This window comes from Electrophorus electricus, chromosome 12 (assembly GCF_013358815.1).
Source record: "Electrophorus electricus isolate fEleEle1 chromosome 12, fEleEle1.pri, whole genome shotgun sequence".
NCBI classification, from domain to species: Eukaryota; Metazoa; Chordata; class Actinopteri; order Gymnotiformes; family Gymnotidae; genus Electrophorus; species Electrophorus electricus.
The window spans coordinates 906,716-927,712 of record NC_049546.1 but is presented as its reverse complement, the minus strand read 5'-3'; the positions used below and the strand labels follow the sequence as shown (position 1 = coordinate 927,712).

General features: G+C 47.0%; 1 protein-coding gene across 3 annotated transcripts in view; it reads left to right on the top strand.

The window, feature by feature from the left end:
- Positions 1 to 4,323: 4,323 nt before the first annotated feature.
- Positions 4,324 to 20,997, top strand: part of LOC113579058 (cytosolic carboxypeptidase 4) — a 137,618-nt gene continuing 120,944 nt past the window's right edge. For 2 of the 3 annotated variants that reach the window (XM_035532451.1, XM_035532453.1), the window contains exon 1: positions 4,324 to 4,587. In XM_035532451.1, coding sequence (XP_035388344.1) covers positions 4,515 to 4,587 — 73 coding nt within the window. In that variant the 5' untranslated portion in view covers positions 4,324 to 4,514. Of the gene's footprint in view, positions 4,588 to 14,877; positions 14,936 to 20,997 lie in introns of those variants that run through there. The other variant, XM_035532452.1, reaches the window with a different exon arrangement.

Here is a 20,997-nt window from a genome sequence, read left to right as displayed (position 1 = left end):
CTTTAAAGGAGTTTATGTGTTTTTAACCTGCCTCTTAAATAAATGTTCCAGCTAATGCAATGTTTCCACAGCGTGAGACTGGTTCGGGCTTCACCGTGTGTTAGGTTGCTAGGTAACTACTTAGTGAGTGGAAAGAAGGAAGATCTCAGTGACCCCATCGTACAGAGCAGCTGCTCTGACCCCGCCCTGCTGGGCATCGAGGGAAGGTCACAAGTCAAACTGTCTCCGCCCTGCTGGGCATCAAGGGAAGGTCACAGGTCAAACTGTCCCCGCCCTGCTGGGCTATCGAGGGAAGGTCACAGGTCAAACTGTCCCCGCCCTGCTGGGCTATCGAGGGAAGTTCACAGGTCAAACTGTCCCCGCCCTGCTGGGCTATCGAGGGAAGGTCAAACTGTCCCCGCCCTGCTGGGCTATCGAGGGAAGGTCACAGGTCAAACTGTCCCCGCCCTGCTGGGCTATCGAGGGAAGGTCACAGGTCAAACTGTCCCTGCCCTGCTGGGCATCCAGGGAAGGTCACAGGTCAAACTGCCCCCACCCCACGCCCTGACCCCACACTGCCCCTCTCAGCACAGAGTGCTGACTCTCTTGTTCATACACACCTGTTCAGTGGATCAGCCAGGAACTTTGTGCGTGGGGGTGGGGTGCGGTGGGGGGAGAGGAAAAATATACATTTAAATTGCCATGTAAAATGAAACAGACAAGTGCAGTGCAGTAATAGTGCTAGAAGAGGCTGTAGCATTCAGTGTTTGCTGTTTCAGTATTTATTTATTTATTTATTTAAGATCTATCCTCAACCAACTTTGCCTCATTAAAACGCTAAAGACATCAGAAGTTTCATTGTTTTGACATCTTTGTTGGAACTGAACTGATATTTTCTTTTACATTCATATGACTGAACTTCCATTTCTAGAGCAGCTGATTGGTTAATCATGTTTTTTCATTGCAGCTGTTAGCTAATAAAATATTCCACAATTTAAGGGGCGTGGCCTCTTTTGAGGATCTCTGTTGTGCATTTACTATGCAGGACAGTTTTATTTTACAAATTCAGTATCAGCTACACAGTATGAGTGTTTTTAAAACAACCATCATGAGTGTTTTTAAAAGAACCATAAAATATTTCTGGGTGGTTCAGACTAGACCAGATGACTCCCCCACTCCCTCACCAGGTGTAGTGGGTGCGTTTGAGGTGGGGAATCTCCACACTGTGTTGAACTCTGACCTCACTAGGGGTTATGACCCACAACACCTGGAAATGGCTGTAAGGCAGAAGGAATGAAAGTGTGAATGAGGAAATGCAGAGAGCTGCTGGTCTAGCTGTTAGCGAGGGCGACGATGTTTGTTGTGGCTCGTTGCTAAGTGCTTCTGTTGACCTGAATGGTGGTTATTTCAGACTGTGCTTTCCTGTGTTGACACTCTCACTCATGTTACAGCCCCCAGATGACTTACGGCCCCTTCAGAGCGGCAGGATACGCTGGAGAATATAGGAGACGACCACGGATGGGAACCTCTCATCCCCTGGGCTTAGCTGCGGCGGGAATTTAATGCAAGACGTGCATGTGCCATCCAGTCTAAGGGTAGCATTACAGACGGTTGTATGTATAACCCGCCCCTATGGTTTATTATCTACTCCTGAAGCTGGTTGGGTGATTGTCACCTACACAAACCTGAATCTTAAACCCTGTAGGGGTACATGCCCAAAACCCACACCGTCCACCATCAGGCAGGGGTGGACTGGACGTCCATAGAAGGTGCCATCTCCCCGTACTGTGCTCTGGCCCAGGGGTGGGAGGAGATGCCAGCGTCCTAAAGAGTGTTTTACTGACCAAATACAGCCAATCAGAAGAAAAGATGCTTAGTGTGATATTTTTAAATCAGCTATCGGCAACGCGAGGGGTGAGTCATTGGGTGAGTCATCATCTTGATTCAGATGCAGAGATTTGCAGATGGAGTTGAAAAGGTCTAACCCCTAATGACCTTTAAGTGAGAGGGGGTTCATTTTGGTCAAAATCTGGACTAGGAGAAAGAATACAGGCCAGAGAGAGAAAGAGAATGTTCTAGGACTTTGTGAGGCCTTGACTTTGGCTGTGATATTCGTACAGAAGCTCAGAATAATCAAATCATCCATGGAGCCTCAGAAGAATGACGGTTCGCAAAGAGGGCCCAGAAGACAGCTGCAGGGACATGTCCCTGCTCCAGGGTACCGATGAACAGTCCTCTACAAACTGCTGCATTACTGATGCTGCCTTTATTTGGACACAACAGTGAATAAAACGAGTCTAGCAGGGCTTATACAGCTCAGCATGACACATGGGTGGTGGAGTCTGAGACACGTGGGTGGTGGAGTCTGAGACACGCGGGTGGTGGAGTCTGAGACACGCGGGTGATGGATTCTGAGAAGAGTAGACATTATTTTCTAGGTCTTTCTTTTACTGTGAAGGTCAGGCAGTCTAAACCATCTTCCTACTTACAGGCGTGACAGACCCTTCATGTGCACTATCTTTGTGCAGTAACCTGAGACGGAACGCCTGCTAAGCATGTGGCCTGAGGAGCATTTGCCTCAGATCTCAGATCTCTGCCAATGCCCAAGACACCACGGCATGAGAACCAGCTCACGTACAAATATCAACATTGTCATCACCTAGGACTAATTAACCAAACACTCCTTCAGTGTTCAGACACTGTAAACACTATCACAGTTATTCAGTGTTCAAACACTATAAACACTACCACAGTTCTTCAGTGTTTGGTGTTCAGTCACTGTAAACACTACCACAATTCTTCAGTGTTCAGTCACTATAAACACTACCACAATTCTTCGGTGTTCAGTCACTATAAACACTACCACAGTTCTTCAGTGTTCAAACACCATACCTTTACATTACCTCTGAGCTTAATCCTTTTGTTTATTTATTCAAATGTTTTTGATGTTTTGTATTAAACTGTTTTTATTACTATTTTTTTATTTATAAGATTTATATGAGTTTTCTGCTAATATGTATGTAGAATAATGGGGGATTTGGTGGAGGTATAGTAGTGTATAGTGGAGGTGTGGTGTAGTAGTGTGTAGATGTAATAGTGTATAGTGGAGTGTGTGTAGACGTAGTGTATGGTGGAGGTGTGCGTAGATATAGTAGTGTATAGTGGAGTGTGTGTAGACGTAGTAGTGTGGTGGAGGTGTGCGTACATAATAGTGTATAGTGGAGGTGTGCGTAGATGTAATGTATAGTGAGTGCGTAGATGTAGTAGTGTATGGTGGAGGTGTGCGTAGATGTAGTGCATGGTGGAGTGTGCATAAATGTAGTAGTGTATGGTGGAGTGTGTGTAGATGTAGTAGTGTATGGTGGAGGTGTGTGTAGATGTAGTGTATAGTGGAGTGCGTAGATGTAGTAGTGTATAGTGGAGTGTGCATAGATGTAGTAGTGTATAGTGGAGTGTGCATAGATGTAGTAGTGTATGGTGGAGGTGTGCGTAGATGTAGTAGTGTATGGTGGAGGTGTGCATAGATGTAGTAGTGTATGGTGGAGGTGTGCATAGATGTAGTAGTATATAGTGGAGCTGTGTGTATATGTAGTAGTGTATGGTGGAGGTGTCCGTAGATATACTACACGTGTCTGGTCCAGCCTGGAGAGACGTCCACAGAGCTGGACAGACGTCCACACATCTCCACTCTACACATGTCTGGTCCTGCCTGGACAGATGTCCACAGAGCTGGACAGATGTCCACAGAACGCCGCTCTACACGTGTCTGGTCCCGATGTTAGCATGCAGTGTCAACTGGTCAAGTACCAATTGAACTATTTTAAAGTTGTACAATTATGGTATGAAAGGATTTAATTATGAACGTGTCTAACTGAGATTCTGTAAGTCTCTTGTGGCCTAGATCACAGGGCTCATGTCGGGCATGCGGTGTGTGAGTGAGTGTGAGTGTGTGTGAGTATGAGTGTGTGTGTGAGTGTGTGTGTGAGTGTGAGTGTGTGTGTGTGTGTGTGTGTGAGTGTGTGTGTGTGTGTGTCCTGCTGTGCCAGGCCTGTCATTGTCGAGTGTAGATAGATCCAGGGCCTGATGCTCAGCATGAGTGGAAATTCTCCAAAGCAAGTTTTAGCACACCCCCCCGAAACACACACACACACACACACACACACACACTTTCACTCACACATACTTGCTCTCTTGTTCTCACACACACATTCTCTCTCTCTCTCCCCCATCTCTATGTCTCATTCACACACACAAACATGGACCACGTGACTGACCAGACGCCACACACACACATGCACACACACACTCTCTCTCTCTCTCTCTCTCTCCCTCTAGGTAACTTTTCCATATTGCCACTTGCCCTTTGGCCATTTGTCCAGCAGGCAGGGTTACACACAAACGACGGGTTTAGAGAGAGAGAGAGAGAGAGAGAGAGAGAGAGGGAGAGAGAGAGAGGGAGGGAGGGAGGCATCGAGGCAGAACCAGGGCTCTCAGTTCTGAACTCTGTGTATGTCTGTGTGCTGGAGGCCATCGTGATGCACTGCTCTGGTAAACCGGGTGTGTTCACATGGACAGGCACCCTGAGAACAGGAGAGCACTACAGCACAGGTAAGCTCCTGTGTGGGGGAGGGGCATGTGTGGGGGAGGGGCATGTGCAGCTCTGGAGAGGGGTGTGGGGGAGGGGCGTGTGTGGGGGAGGGGTGTGAGCAGCTCTGTGGAGAGGGGTGTGTGGGGGGGAGGGGCGTGTGCAGCTCTGGAGAGGGGTGTGGGGGAGGGGCGTGAGCAGCTCTGGAGAGGGGTGTGGGGGGAGGGGCGTGTGGTGGGAGGGGCGTGTGCAGCTCTGTGGAGAGGGGTGTGGGGGAGGGGCGTGTGCAGCTCTGTGGAGAGGGGTGTGGGGGAGGGGCGTGTGGGGGAGGGGCGTGAGCAGCTCTGTGGAGAGGGGTGTGGGGGAGGGGCGTGTGTGTGGGAGGAGTAGAGATGGTAGAGACAGGTCTTCCCCAGGACTGGTTGCAGCTGCTTGACTTTACTAACTGTCCCAAGTCAGGAGGTCGAAGGGATCAGATCAGCAGGGTGATGCCAAACCACAGCAGAACGTTTACGTTTAGGGTGTGTTCAGACATGCAGTTTGCTTCACTTGGTCTGGAAATGATACACTGTTACAGTTTAGTCCTGGTTTGCTTAGTGTTCACACTCATAAACGTATAATTGAACCAAAGTAAATATACATTGCCTGGCCAAAAAAAAGGTCACCACCTAGATTTAACTAAGCAAATAGGTAAGAGCCTCCCATTGGATAATTACTGCATGGTGATTCTGTTTCAGCTGGCAACAAGTTATTTAACCCAAACTGATGCAGTGAGTAGCTTCTCAATTGTTAACTATGTCGAAAGACACATACTGTGGTCGTGAAAAGCTGTTAATCTGTTTCAGAAGGGTCAAATTATTGGCATGCATCAAGCAGAGAGAACATCTAAGGAGATTGCTGAAACTACTAAAATCGTGTTAAGAACTATCCAATGCATTATTAAAATGTGGAAGGACAGTGGAGAAACATCATCTTTGAGGAAGGAATGTGGTCGGAAAAAAATCTTGAATGATCGTGATCGGTGATCACTTAAACGTGTGGTGAAATCAAATCGTAGAAAAACAACAGTAGAACTCGGATGTTTAATAGTGAAAGTAAGAGCATTTCCACACACACAATGCGAAGCAAACTCAAGGGATTGGGACTGAATAGCTGTGCAGCCTTAAGAAAACCACTTGTCAGTGAAGCTAACTGGCAAAAAGGGCTTCAGTTTGCTATGGAGCATAAAGATTGGACTCTGGAGCAATGGAAGAAGGCCATGTGGTCTGATGAGTCCAGATTTACCCTGTTCCAGAGTGATGGGAGCATCAGGGTAAGAAGAGAGGCAGCTGAAGTGATGCTTTGTGCAGTGATCCAAATCTCCCATCATCAATTCAAGATCTTGGGGGAAAAATTAATGCAACTCTGAACAGAAATAAATGTGACATTGCAGAAGCTTGTGGAAACGATGCCACAGTGAATGTGTAATTAAAGCTAAAGGTGGTCCAACGAAATATTAGAGTGTGTGACCTTTTTTTTGGCCAGGCAGTGTATTTGATAAGTGACGTATGTTAGAGTTTATGGTCTTAATGCACATATCAGCCTTGTTTACCTGGTAAACAGGCCTTGTTTACCTGTCGTGTTGCGGTGCGCTTAGTGTTGCATCTTGTGACATCACGTCCTATATTTGGTTCGTTTAGATGCCTTTGGTTCGTATTGTGTCCACATTCAATCCAACTGTACCAGAATCCCTTTAAAAAAGGACCAGGTTCCACCTGCCCAGACGGTCTCGGTTCCACCTGCTCAGATGATCGTGTTCTGCATATTTGGTGCACCAGAGTTTGAAAGGAAGTGTTCACATTTACCCTAACGAACCGCACAAACAGAGCAACCTCACCAGAGCTACCCGCAGAAACTGTTCACCTCTCTCTTCTGATGTGGAGGGTTAATAAAGGTGTTTTTGTAGGCGTCTGTTGTGTTTGGCTGTGTCTGCACGAGTGCCTTCATCTGATATCTCACAGAGACACTTTCTCCCTTTTCTCACACACTCCTAATGCCATGAACAAGTTTATGGATAGGTTTCTGTTTCCGTAGTCTGGTACATGGTCAGTTTACAGGCTTTGTTTTATTTCTCCATGATGTCCCACATATGACGTTAATGTGATATGCTTGTCATCCAGACATTTTGATAAAGTTTATTTTCAGAGGGCATAAAGTCAAAGGAGTAACGTTAGTCAGTAATGTCTGACACAGCAACCAAACCTGAAATAACACAGGATGGACAGACAGATACTCAGACAGACAGATGGTTTTATACACGAGGCAGAAGGCCCCAGTGTGAGATTGACAGATGTGGTTTTAGACGGAGGTCTTTCCTCAGCTGTGCAAGTGATCTGGTTCTGAATGTCTATATATAGTAGAGATGGAGAGCTGTAGAGATGCTGGGTGTTCCGTGCGGATTATAGGGAGACCTTAGTGCTGTTCTGCGTAGTTTTTAGTAGTTTATATATGATAACATCAGAGTAGGTGTTTTCTCCCGTAACACGCCGTCATAGTCTTTCAGCAGGATGGCGCTCTCCCTATCAGACATGTCTTACTCTCTAAATCCCAGAATGTCTTACACAGTCCAGCGGTGCGGGGACAGTGTACGAGCTTCTTCCTGATGAAGCCGTCGTCTCTCTGGGCGGTTTAGTGTCTGCTGTGTCCTAACAGGCATCTCCCTGCCGCCTGTGTGGCTGGAGTCTCAGGGGTTTCAGGGACTTAGTGATAAAGCCTGCAAGCATTACCGTCCTACAGCGGTGTGTGTATGTAACTCAACCCTGCTTCACGCTTTCATATTAATAGCATATTCAGAGGGGCTGGAGTTTACCCTCCCCTGCCCTGCTGCCCTGGTATGTGTCTGGTGATGGATAACTCCCTCTCTCTTGCACTCTCCTTCTCTCCCTCTCTCTCTCCCTCTCTTTCACTCTCTCCTTCTCTCCCTCTCTCTCTCTCCCTCTCTTTCACTCTCTCTTTCTCGCTCTCTCTCTCTCTCTTTCTCTCTCTCTCTCCCTCCCTCTCACTCTCTCACTCTCTCCCTCTCTCTCTCGCTCTCGCACTCTCTTGCACTCTCTTTCTCTCTCTCTCTCCCTCTCTCTCTCGCTCTCGCACTCTCTTGCACTCTCTCTTTCTCTCTCTCTCTCTCCTCTCTCTCTCTGTCTCTCTCTCCCTCTCTCACGCTCTCTTTCTCTCTCTTTTGCTGACTTTCTTTCTCTCAGTTCAGTTCAGTAAGCTTTATTGGCATGACCATATACAATAACAGTATTGCCAAAGCAGTATTATAACATGAACATAACACATTACAATTTTCTTTCTGCAATTATGGAAATTAAGAGTTAGACAACTGTAATTGGTCTGAAATAATAATAAAATGACGAAGTTAATAGAATGGGAAATAAATAAATAAATAATAAGGATGGAAAATAATAAATAATTAGGTAACTTTTTATAGTTTGATTGTGTGTGTGCGTGCCAGGTGGCTGAGGTTTCTGGTTGAGAGTACTCTGTGTGTAATTGGCTCCTGCTTCTCACCGGTGTGTGTGGATGTGATGTGCAGGTTGTGAGTTGATGTTTGTGATGTTTAGATGGGTTACTCACTGTCCCTTATCTTATGGCAGGCAGATATGTATTGCCTAGCTAAAAGAAGTGCTTTCCTTCTTTTTGCCCAATAGGACGAACAGTTTGTCAGTGTTAGACAGATACTTAAAGTTGGAGTGGATCGTCTCAAATTTTATAAAGTAAATTTACCATATTTGGATGAATTTTTCACATTTAGTGAGGAAGTACAGCTCTGTCTGTATAGTGTTATTTTTACATTGCGAGCAAAGTCTCTGTTCTGTGGGTAGCCAGGACTTGTTATATCGGCTGGTCTGGACGGCCAGGCTGTGTTCTCTGAGTCTGGACTTTGTCAACGTGGTTCTGTGTTTAATGTCAGTCACTGTGTGCAGGTTGTCTGCTGCAGTGTACTGATGTTTTAGTGCCAGATAACTGCATTTTGCTTCGTGCTTGTGTTTGTGTGTTCCAGTGGGTGATGTAGTTTAGTTTGTGAAGTGTTTTAATTTGGTTTGTTCTGATTGTTTGTATTTCAGACTGGTCCTGATGTGTTAGTGTTAGTGTGTGTTAATGAATTCAGTGTCAGGACCAGCTGTGTGAGGGGACTCTCCCTCCCTCTCACTCTCACTCTCTCTCACTCTCACTCTCTCTCTCACTCTCTCACTCTCCCTTTCTCACTCGCAGGTTGCTGTGGGATTACACTGCTGTGGGATTAGTTTGCTGTGGGATTAGTTTGCTGTGGGATTAGGCTACAGGTTTTCCGTGCAGACACAATAATCAGGCTTTCGTCTTTAGGTCTTAACGTCTTGGAGGCAGGGTGCTCTCTCTAGTTTCTAGTTACCTCTTGAAGTTCAAGGTTAAATTCATCACCCCCTCAGGCACCCACAGAGCCCCATCCACTGGGCCACCCTAAGAGCCACACCCCCTCGGGCACCCACAAAGCCCCACCCCCTCGGGCACCCACAGAGCCCCACCCCCTCGGGCACCCACAGAGCCTCACCCCTCGGACCCCCACAGAGCCCCACCCCCTCGGGCACCCACAGAGCCCCACCCCCTCGGACCCCCACAGAGCCCCACCCCCTGGGGCACCCACAGAGCCTCACCCCCTCGGGCACCCACAGAGCCCCACCCCCTGGGGCACCCACAGAGCCTCACCCCCTCGGGCACCCACAGAGCCCCACCCCCTCGGGCACCCACAGAGGGCGGCATTGCCTGCTGCTGGCATTGCACTGTGACAAACTCAGCCTCTGCTGTTTGAATGTGGAGGCATGGTTTCCTGCTCTGGGCTCTGGATACAGCAGTCCCATGCCAGAACCGTTCAGCTCCAGCTGGCATTCGGAAAACAGTATTTCTAGTTTAGTTGTTGTATTGTGTTATGTTGTTGCTGTTTTGTGTTTGTTTATATGTTTATCTGCTGGGGGACACATGCAACTGGATGTTGTTGGCGTGAAACAGTTTTACAGTTTTTAATTTGGCTGTTTTTGTTCATAAATGTTGGATGACAAGATGCAGTTGACTGTTGGTGTCGTCATCATGTTTAATTTCACAGAGAACACCTGTGCTGGGTTTTGATCTGCTACCATGCTGTGCCACAGACACACACACATTATTCACAGCTGGACAGATTCAGAGTTCGTGGGATTTAGATGATAACATAACCGACATTCAGACATCGGCTGAGTAACAGCTGAAGTCCCATATTTTTAAAACAGATGACACACAAGCGTCCACTTATTTGTCAGCGTGTCTGTGGTGTGTGTGTGTGTGAGAGTGTGTCAGTGGTGTGTGTGTGTGTGAGTGTGTGTGTGAGTGTGTGTGTGTTTGTGTGTGTGTGTGAGTGTGTGTGAGTGCGTGTGTGAGTGAGTGTATGTGTGTGTGTGTGTGAGTGTGAGTGTGTGAGTGTGAGAGTGTGTCAGTGGTGTGTGTGTGTGTGAGTGTGTGTGTTTGTGTGTGTGTGTGTGAGTGTGTGTGAGTGTGTGTGTGAGTGAGTGTATGTGTGTGTGTGTGTGAGTGTGTGTGTGTGTGTGTGTGTGTGTGTGTGTGTGGAGGAAGCTTGGCTGTGCGCCCTCCCCTCACAACTCTGCCTTCCCCTGACACACAAGCGTCCACTTATTTGTCAGCGTGTCAGTGGTGTGTGTGTGTGAGTGTGTGTGAGTGTGTGTGTGAGTGTGTGAGTGTGTGTGTGAGTGTGTGTGTGTTTGTGTGTGTGAGTGTGTGTGAGTGTGTGAGTGAGTGTATGTGTGTGTGTGTGTGAGTGTGTGAGTGTGAGTGTGTGTGTGTGAGTGTGTGTGTGTGAGTGTGTGAGTGTGAGTGTGTGTGTGTGTGTGTGTGTGTGTGTGTGTGTGTGTGGAGGAAGCTTGGCTGTGCGCCCTCCCCTCACAACTCTGCCTTCCCCTGCTGGAACTGAGGTGCTCCGAGCATCCGAGGAGCATGTGGCGTTTGGCTCATATCCAGGTGAAGGCGGAGATCTATCCTGGAGCTTTTAGTGGACTATCATGGCGGTAACAGGGTTCAGCTGTGCTAAAAAAGGCTTTTACTCCGCACACTCCGCAAACTCTGCACACTACGCCCACTTTACACACGCCGCACACTACGCATACTGTGCACATTTCGCACACAAACACCACACACTCCATGCAGTCTGCACACTCCGCACACACCGCTCACTCCATACACTGCGCACACACTGCGCACTCTGCACACTCTGCACACACTGCGCACTCCACACACCACACATACTCTGCACAGTCTGCACACTCCATACACTACACTCACTCCGAACACACTACACACTCTGCACACACCATGCACTCCATACACTCCACACACTCTGCATACTCCCACTCAGGGGTGCACTAGCTCAGCTCTCACTCCGCCAGCTACACCCTTTCATACTAGTTTCACTCTAATTACTGAATAATTCACAGTGGTTGCTAATAAGAGTGATACAGATTCGAGTTGTGTGGGGGTGTGTGGGGATGTGTGTGGGGGTGGATGCCTCCCAGGCTGCTTTTAACCAGAACGCTCGCGTTAATGGTCCTGATAGGAGATTATGGCTGAATGCTGTTAGCCACCTTATCAGCTGCTAATATGGTAGAGAAGTTAAGCCCATATTATGCTTTATCATTTCATATCAGACACTCTTATGACGGCAGGGAGCGGGTAACCCAGCCTCCGAAATCATGCCCACGTTGGAGTCTTCGCTCCCGTTGGAAGGGAGAGGCGGAATGGGACGGTTATGACGCCGCTGATCTCAGCGCTGCTTGAGACACTTTACTAATGCCAGCCTGATCTCACACACTCACCTCTGGAACAGCCTTAGATATACCGTGTGTGTGTGTGTGTGTGTGTGTGGAGGAAGCTTGGCTGTGCGCCCTCCCCTCACAACTCTGCCTTCCCCTGACACACAAGCGTCCACTTATTTGTCAGCGTGTCAGTGGTGTGTGTGTGTGAGTGTGTGTGAGTGTGTGTGTGAGTGTGTGAGTGTGTGTGTGAGTGTGTGTGTGTTTGTGTGTGTGAGTGTGTGTGAGTGTGTGAGTGAGTGTATGTGTGTGTGTGTGTGAGTGTGTGAGTGTGAGTGTGTGTGTGTGAGTGTGTGTGTGTGAGTGTGTGAGTGTGAGTGTGTGTGTGTGTGTGTGTGTGTGTGTGTGTGTGTGGAGGAAGCTTGGCTGTGCGCCCTCCCCTCACAACTCTGCCTTCCCCTGCTGGAACTGAGGTGCTCCGAGCATCCGAGGAGCATGTGGCGTTTGGCTCATATCCAGGTGAAGGCGGAGATCTATCCTGGAGCTTTTAGTGGACTATCATGGCGGTAACAGGGTTCAGCTGTGCTAAAAAAGGCTTTTACTCCGCACACTCCGCAAACTCTGCACACTACGCCCACTTTACACACGCCGCACACTACGCATACTGTGCACATTTCGCACACAAACACCACACACTCCATGCAGTCTGCACACTCCGCACACACCGCTCACTCCATACACTGCGCACACACTGCGCACTCTGCACACTCTGCACACACTGCGCACTCCACACACCACACATACTCTGCACAGTCTGCACACTCCATACACTACACTCACTCCGAACACACTACACACTCTGCACACACCATGCACTCCATACACTCCACACACTCTGCATACTCCCACTCAGGGGTGCACTAGCTCAGCTCTCACTCCGCCAGCTACACCCTTTCATACTAGTTTCACTCTAATTACTGAATAATTCACAGTGGTTGCTAATAAGAGTGATACAGATTCGAGTTGTGTGGGGGTGTGTGGGGATGTGTGTGGGGGTGGATGCCTCCCAGGCTGCTTTTAACCAGAACGCTCGCGTTAATGGTCCTGATAGGAGATTATGGCTGAATGCTGTTAGCCACCTTATCAGCTGCTAATATGGTAGAGAAGTTAAGCCCATATTATGCTTTATCATTTCATATCAGACACTCTTATGACGGCAGGGAGCGGGTAACCCAGCCTCCGAAATCATGCCCACGTTGGAGTCTTCGCTCCCGTTGGAAGGGAGAGGCGGAATGGGACGGTTATGACGCCGCTGATCTCAGCGCTGCTTGAGACACTTTACTAATGCCAGCCTGATCTCACACACTCACCTCTGGAACAGCCTTAGATATACCGTGTGTGTGTGTGTGTGTGTGTGTGTGTGCGTGTGTGTGTGAAGCCCACGGGGTAGCCCCTGAGCTTAGCCTGTGTGTCAGTCTCTGGAGCCTGAGGTCAAACATTACCCCCAGCACACACACACACACACACACACACACACACACACAGAAGCATACACACGTTAACACACACACATTAACACACACAGAAGCACACACACGTTAACAAACACATTAACACACACAAAAGCACAAACACGTTAACACACATACATTAACACACACAGAAGCACACACACATTAACACACACAAAAGCACAAACACGTTAACACATACATTAACACACACAGAAGCACACACACGTTAACACACACATTAACACACACAGACGCACACACACGTTAACACACACAGAAGCACGCACACAATAACACACACAGAAGCACAAACACGTTAACACACACACATTAACACACTCAAAAGCACACACACGTTAACACACACAGAAGCACACACACGTTAATACACACACATTAACACACAGAAGCACACACATGTTAACACACAAACACAAGCAACACATGTAACACACATGAGATCGGTCAAGCAATTCCAAAGCTTTTCAGAGCATTTTTCTTTTAAAACAGAAATTCTCTACACTAATACTACCGCTGTCTCTGTCTCTCTCTCTCTCTCTCTCTCTCTCTCTCTCTCTCCCTCCCCGATGGAGTTGTTTACTCTCTCCATGCTCATCACACATCTATGGCACTGATACATAAGAGCAATAAAACCAGGCTTCATTTTATAGTTTATAATAAATGAAGGTTAGGTGTGTGGTAAAGCTTCTCTCTGACATCTTCTGGATATGGTGCTTGGATAATTCTGAAGTCTGTGCGTGTGTGTGTGCGTGCGTGTGTGTGTTTGTGTGTGTTTGTGTGTGTGCGTGTGCGTGTGCGTGTGCGTGTGTGTGTGTGTGTGTGTGTGTATGTGCGCATATTCATATGTTTGTGTGTGTGTGTGTGTATGTGCGCATATTCATATGTTTGTGTGTGTGTGTGTGTGCGTGTGCGTGTGTGTGTGTGTGTGTGTGTGTATGTGCGCATATTCATATGTTTGTGTGTGTGTGTGTATGTGTGCATATTCATATGTTTGTGTGTGTGTGTGTGCGTGCGTGTTTGTGTGTGTGTGTGTGTGTGTGTGTGTGTGTGTGTGTATGTGCGCATATTCATATGTTTGTGTGTGTGTGTGCGTGCGCATATTCATATGTTTGTGTGTGTGTGTGTATGTGCGCATATTCATATGTGTGTGTGTGTGTGTGTGTATGTGCGCATATTCATATGTTTGTGTGTGTGTGTGTGTATGTGCGCATATTCATATGTTTGTGTGTGTGTGTGTGTGTGCGTGCGTGAGGGTGGAGAGGCTGAACTCCACGGCGCCTCCTCTCTGCCATCCTTCACCAGCCCCTTACACAGGCCAGTGAACCCAGCCTGGTTCTGTTTCTCTGTCATCTCTGCACTGTGAATGTGTACACTAACCTAGCAGTCCCTTACACCAACACATTATGTAACACTTTACCAGTGAACAGTTAAGGGAAGTGTGTAAGGGTGGGGCTCTGTGTGGGGTATGTGTGAGGGAGGGTTAGGCCACTGGGTCTGGCTGACGGGAGCAGGGAGCAGGAGGCTGGAGGTGGGGGCTTTTTGTCTTTTCATAAGAAGCTAAGGAAGGAGGTAGCACCCAGTAATGTTGAAATGTTTTCCTTTTTTCATCTTAAAACAGCTTTGAAAATCCTATTAGCTGAAACCCAGTCAGTATTAAACAATCCATCCAGAACCCTGGGAAAGAGAGATGGATAGAAAAAGAGAGATCCCTGGGGTGGGGGTGGGTGGGTGCAGGAGTCGTTTATTACCCCGAGGCAATTGTCTTGTGTTCCACCACAGGCTGAACATTTAACAACACCATTCTACACTGATCTATCAATCCCTCTGTCTGTCTTATGGTGCCTCTGCTGCCCTCTGGTGGTTGTCCAGGGAGCTGCACTGAGGGAGCTGTTAGACTATTTGTGGGATGACCCCTGCTGCCTAGTTACTCCCATGTTTGTCCATCTCATAGCAGGTCGATTAAAGGCTGGAATGCGCTCTGCAAATCTGCTGTATATCTCAGGCCTGTATGATTTAATGTGGAGGTAATATATGGGATGTTCTACTGGGAGTTTGAAGTTAGATTAAAGTTAACCTCGTCATATGTGTATTTGAGGCACAGATTCAGGGATTTCTAAACAGTCTGAAGGTGTGGTTACTTTGGCAGATTGTTTGACCCTCTTTGTCTGTCGTGGCTCTAGGGGGCACTAATGAGCAGTGATTCTTGCATTTTTGTCTTGCATCCTGTTTGTGTTCAGTTTGTTCTTGTCGTGTTTTTTTTTGTGATCCAAAACATACAGTCAATGTGATTTTTTTTTCTTCTTCGGGAAAACAGGAAAAATGTTTGATTGTCATGTGACTAACTCACTTTATAGCTCTCTGAAAACGTGTCACTGGTTTGATAACGTATCTTGTGTTTTCATGTGTTTATTTAGTCAGCTAGCAGACGCTGGGCGTGTTTAATGCATCGGATGTGTTCTGATCATCTCTTGAAAACATGTCACACCACTCCAATGCCTGTTAAAACAAGGAAGAATCAAGTGTTTTCACTTTTACTTAGTGAAGGTAGCGAAACACAATGAAAATGACCAAAAATGATGTAGAACTTCTTTCTTAAATGGATGAACTGTAGTTAGAGTTTTCCAAGTTCTGCTTTCTAGAAGCTTCTCTGTAGTGTTGGTGCTGTCCCCATGGAAACATCATTATAAGTTGTAGGTTTGGCCTATGTGGTCCATGTCTAACTGTGTCTTCAGGAACAGGGGGACGGGTTCAGCTCTGAACAGCTCTGACCAGCTGATTGAAACTAGTGATTGTTCTTGCTGGCTTGAGCTAATTAGCGAAAATAGGCAATTATGACATGAGACTTGAGGTTTCATTTGATCGATATTGATAAATATTGGCAATGACTTAGTAGCCTAGCTAGCATACCTCCTCGGAATGTGCCAGGCTGAACTCCTAGACTCTGAGTTCTGGTGTTCCTGTGCTCATTTTTACAGAGTGGCAGTAAAGACTACTGATGCTGGTTTTCCAGAACTAGACTGAGCTTAGTTCTAGGGCCTGTGTCATTTAGACCACGACTAGACTGAGCTTAGTTCTAGGGCCCATGTCATTTAGACCACGACTAGACTGAGCTTAGTTCTAGGGCCTGTGTCATTTAGACCACGACTAGACGTGGCTGGAAGACACAGCACTGTGTGTTTCTACAGGGTGCCAGTAATTAAATACGGGAAAACTTCCAGGGTTTTGGCTTCTTCCAGCTTGTCAGCGATTCTGGCTGGCCGATGCCCCATGCATGACTCCAGCCTGGTCTGTGATTGGCCAGAGTCATTATCTCTCCTTTCAGCCTGGTCTGTGATTGGCCAGAGTCATTATCTCTCCCTCCAGCCTGGTCTGTCATTGGCTAGAGTCATTCTCTCTCCATCCAGCCTGGTCTGTGATTGGCCAGGGTCATTAGCTCTCCCTCCAGCCTGGACTGTGATTGGACAAGGTCATTATCTCTCCAGCCTGGACTGTGATTGGACAGGGTCATTATCTCTCCAGCCTGGATTGTGATTGGACAGGGTCATTATCTTGGACTCTCAGAAGCATCGAATCCTAAATTTACAAGATATGCATTCGATCAGCTAGTGGCCCCTCAGGGCGCTCCAAGGAGGGACTCACAGACCAATGGAAGAGTCTGTAACAGGTGCTAGGGATTAGGCGATCTAGGGATTAGGCGGTCTAGGCTTTAGGCAATCTAGGGATTAGGCGATCTAGGGATTAGGCAGTCTAAGGATTAGGCGATCTAGGGATTAGGCGGTCTAGGCCTCAGGTGATCTAGGGATTAGGCGATCTAGGGATTAGGCAGTCTAAGGATTAGGCGATCTAGGGATTAGGCGGTCTAGGCCTTAGGCAATATAGGGATTAGGCGATCTAGGGTTTAGGCAGTCTAGGGTTTAGGCAGTCTAGGGTTTAGGCGGTCTAGGGATTAAGCAGTCTAAGGATTAGGCGATCTAGACTTTAGGCGATCTAGGGATTAGGCGATCTAGGGATTAGGCAGTCTAGGGTTTAGGCGGTCTAGGGATTAGGCAGTCTAAGGATTAGGCGATCTAGGGATTAGGCGATCTAGGGATTAGGCGGTCGGGCTTTCTCCTCCAGCCAGGTTTAATCTTGATGTCAGCGCTCTCTCAAGACCCAGTGAAGGTTACACGAGACTCTTTTCACACGTATTATTATTATTAGTTACATTTATTAAGTGCCTTTCTCAAACTCAGGGACACTTTAGAGTCAGATATCACACACTCACACACTGCTTCACATCTGTCCTATATTAAAGGACCCTGCGGGTAGTGTCCCTGCACACGGAACATCGCAATCCAAGGTTGTTTGGTAGCTACCTTTATTTCCTGTTGTTTGATAAATAGCCCGTCCCTGGGTCAGTATTTCACACCTGAGCAGCATGTTAGAATGTTACTCTGCTCTGTCAGTGCTGATAGATCTGTGCTGTTGTGTCAGTACTTTGTGTCTGTGTTGATAGATCTCTGTTTGTGCTGTTGTGTCAGTACTTTGTGTCTGTGTTGATAGATCTTTGTTTGTGCTGTTGTGTCTTTACTTTGTGTCTGTGTTGATAGATCTCTGTTTGTGCTGTTGTGTCTTTACTTTGTGTCTGTGTTGATAGATCTCTGTTTGTGCTGTTGTGTCTTTACTTTGTGTCTGTGTTGATAGATTTGTCTTTCTGCATTTTGACACGTGGTCCCAAAATAGATTAGATGGACAATTACATGAACAGCAGATCCAGACTCACTCAGTGCACATGTACGGTATGAGGGAATCATCCCTGCACTGTAATTACTGAAGTGACACCAGAGTGCCTTTGATCAGCTGTGATCTGACGAGCATTGTGACAGTCGGGTGGGAACCGTGCAGCACAGCTTGTTAGGAGGCCAGGAGAAGACCCAGCGTTCGTGTCAGGCTTGCAGAAATCCCACTCCAGTACCACACGATCCTGGGCAGAAATGCCAGTCTCTCCTGGGAGATGGGCCGGGCATGTTTGGGCATGTTACGCTCCTTGGCAAGACTTTGTTTGTGGTTCTTGGAACTGGCAATTCCACCGTGTTGCTAAAAGCACAAGGCAGGTTGCAGCGATATGGATTCTGGCTTCAGCACTGCAGAGCCTGGTGGATTAACGGCCACAATCGAACGCGTTTAGTGATTGGTTTGGCCTTCTCCATCTCTCCATCTGTTGCCCTTGTGTTTGTGATGGGGTTATGGCTGTGCTACTCCGGCTGGCTATCACTGTACCTTGGCCCTCCGCCCCATGGGCTGTGGGGGCATTTAGGAGCTGCTGTCTGCTTTGACCCCACCCTCACCTGGAGCCATAGTGCTAAGCCCCATCTCAAACAGCAAACTGTCATCACCATAGATCAACCTTGGGGCTCCGTTCCTTACATTAGCCCTGCGTGCAAAAATAGCTGTGAGCATCACCTGGTGCTCTCCCTGACCCGCTCAGATCACTACTCAGATAGCCATTATGGCACCATTGTTAATTTAGCTGAAATATCTCCCTAAATTTAGTTTTAATAAGGTTGTAAGGCTGAGCTAGCCTGTGTGTGTGTGTGTGTGTGTGTGTGTATAGAGGAAGCTGCATGCTAAACAGTTATTGCCACTCTCACTGTGAGTTTATAGTGTGTGTCCCAGGAGTGTGAGCACACCCTCATGGTGCACTGTACAATAGTCCACTCAATGGTACCTTTCAAGCTAGCTAGCAGTACCCTGCACATGACATTTGATTCTTCTTGACTTGATGTCAGTTTGCTCCCAGGACTCTCTCTAAGGACAACCTCCAGGTCACAGACTTTTTCCAGGTGCTGTTCCAGACAGCCAGTCTTCTACACTTTTCTGGGATCTGTTCGGGTAGCTTGTAAAATACTTTCTTGATCGATCCCAGTGATCCCAGTGATCACCACTGGTATAACCTTTCACTGCTGTCTGAAGACAGATGTATGTCAGTCAGTGTTGCTGACTGTCTGTGGATCATGATTACAATTACAGCATTTATCTGACACTTTTATCCAAAGCAATTTACAATTATGTCTGAACACAACTTGAGCAACTGAGGGTTAAAGGTCTTGCTCAGGGGCCCAGCAGTGGCAGGACTTGAATCGGCAACCTTCTGATCAGTCAACCTGCTCCTCCTGCTCACTTCAACACCGTCACATTGTAACTGCTCCATAATTATGTTGATGAATGTACTCCATATGCAGCCACTGTCGTGAAGCCTGAAGCGATGCATTTCCTCTGCTGTATTTCACTTTCTACACTTGCTGTCGTCTTGCATTGATGGTGTCTGTTGTTTAGTGCTCAGTCCCAGTCTGCAGTGGGTGGTGGGTGCTGTGCATTTTGAGCAGTTTGTGTGACTGACCTGGTTCTTCATGTTAAGCTTGGTCTCGAGCATCAGACGGGCCCTGCGGTAGTCCTCTTCCTTAAGCTTGTTCTTCTCATCGTGTTGGATACTTCATCACCTGACACTTGCACACATCTTTTGTTTCAAAGTCTTCATTCAGCTGGACGTTTCAGCTTTGAACTCATTTGCTTCTCCAAAACAGGACAGTGGCGCATTTTCAAGGCCGAATTCCATTCCAGTCTCATCCCTGAACATCGTGGTGGTGTGCATTGCCTGCCCTGTGTGTTCTTGTTTTCCTAAAGGTCTTTATATTATGCATGTAGGACAGATGGCTTTTGTCGAACTCCCTCTAGGCTCTACCATTTTACACAGGGAATGTGGATGCAGGGGTTAGCTGTTCAGGAATTCTTCAGCTCTGTCAGATCCTCGTTTACTGCTCTCACTAGGTCTTGACTAGGTCTGAAGTTCCTGATCCAGAAGAATTCCAACTTTTCTGGACCTGGGGATTTCCAGTTCTGAGCTCTCCTCTTGGCCTTCAGGACATCTCTGAGGCTAAGATAACTCCGTTCTTGTGGAGTACTTCCTGGTGTGGCATATACTCAACCCTGACCCAAGACACCTTTTTGATGTTCTTCGCATCTCCGTCCAGGACTTCCTGTTGGGAAGGTGGTCAGAGACGCGAGATTTGTCAGTACGATGTTGGCTGGGTCGATTTTGCTGCCATTTCTAAGCTGTTTGAACCTCTTTCTTCTCTGGATGTTGATACATATCTCTAACAGCTTGGTGTGTATTCTAATATTCATTATGTTTGCGGTGCTTTCATCATCGGAGTTGGCTGTGCTTCCTGGGAAGCGGTACCCTCTCGGAGTTGCTCCTCAGATATGACATCAGCAGGGTTCTGCTCTGATGGTTCAGATGGTTGTTTTTGCTTCCTGGTGTTCTGAAGAACATCATCCTCATCTTCTCTAACCTGGTCCATCTAAACGTCAGATTATGTCAGATAAATGTCATTTCTTATTTTCTTTTTGGTGTCTCTGGGGGTTCAGTTTGTCATGTCTGGAGTTTTAAGTTCCTGTGTAACGTAAGTTTTCTGGTCTTTGGTGCTCAGAGTGCTGCACACTGTGTCCACGTTGTCTCAGACACACAGATCGTTAGAGTTGAGGGTGTGCTTATGTGTGTGTGTGTGTGTGTGTGCCAGACATCACTGGAGACCAAAGCAACATGCTTTTGAAATAATTTACTAAGAAGGCTTTTTTTTTTTCTCTCAGAACTGAGACCTTACACATTACCTTCCAAAAAGATTTGATTCTTTTGTTTTAAGAGTAATAAGAGTATATTGATGTCTTTTTTTGGAAAACACCAAACATCAAATTACATTTTTTCTTAAACAAATGATAAAGAACTGTTTAGTGATTTGTACCTGAAGAATCTGAATCAACACATGATGTTTTAATGTTGGTGCCTGCAACTTCTACAATGTGAATCAGTTCACTTCTATAATGTGAGTCAGTTCACTTCTATAATGTGAGTCAGTTCCCTATAATGTGAGTCACTTCAGTTCTATAATGTGAGTCAGTTTACTTCTATAATGTGAGTCAGTTCCCTATAATGTGAGTCAGTTCACTTCTATAATGTGAGTCAGTTCACTTCTATAATGTGAGTCAATTCCCTATAATGTGAGTCAGTTCCCTATAATGTGAGTCAGTTCACTTCTATAATGTGAGT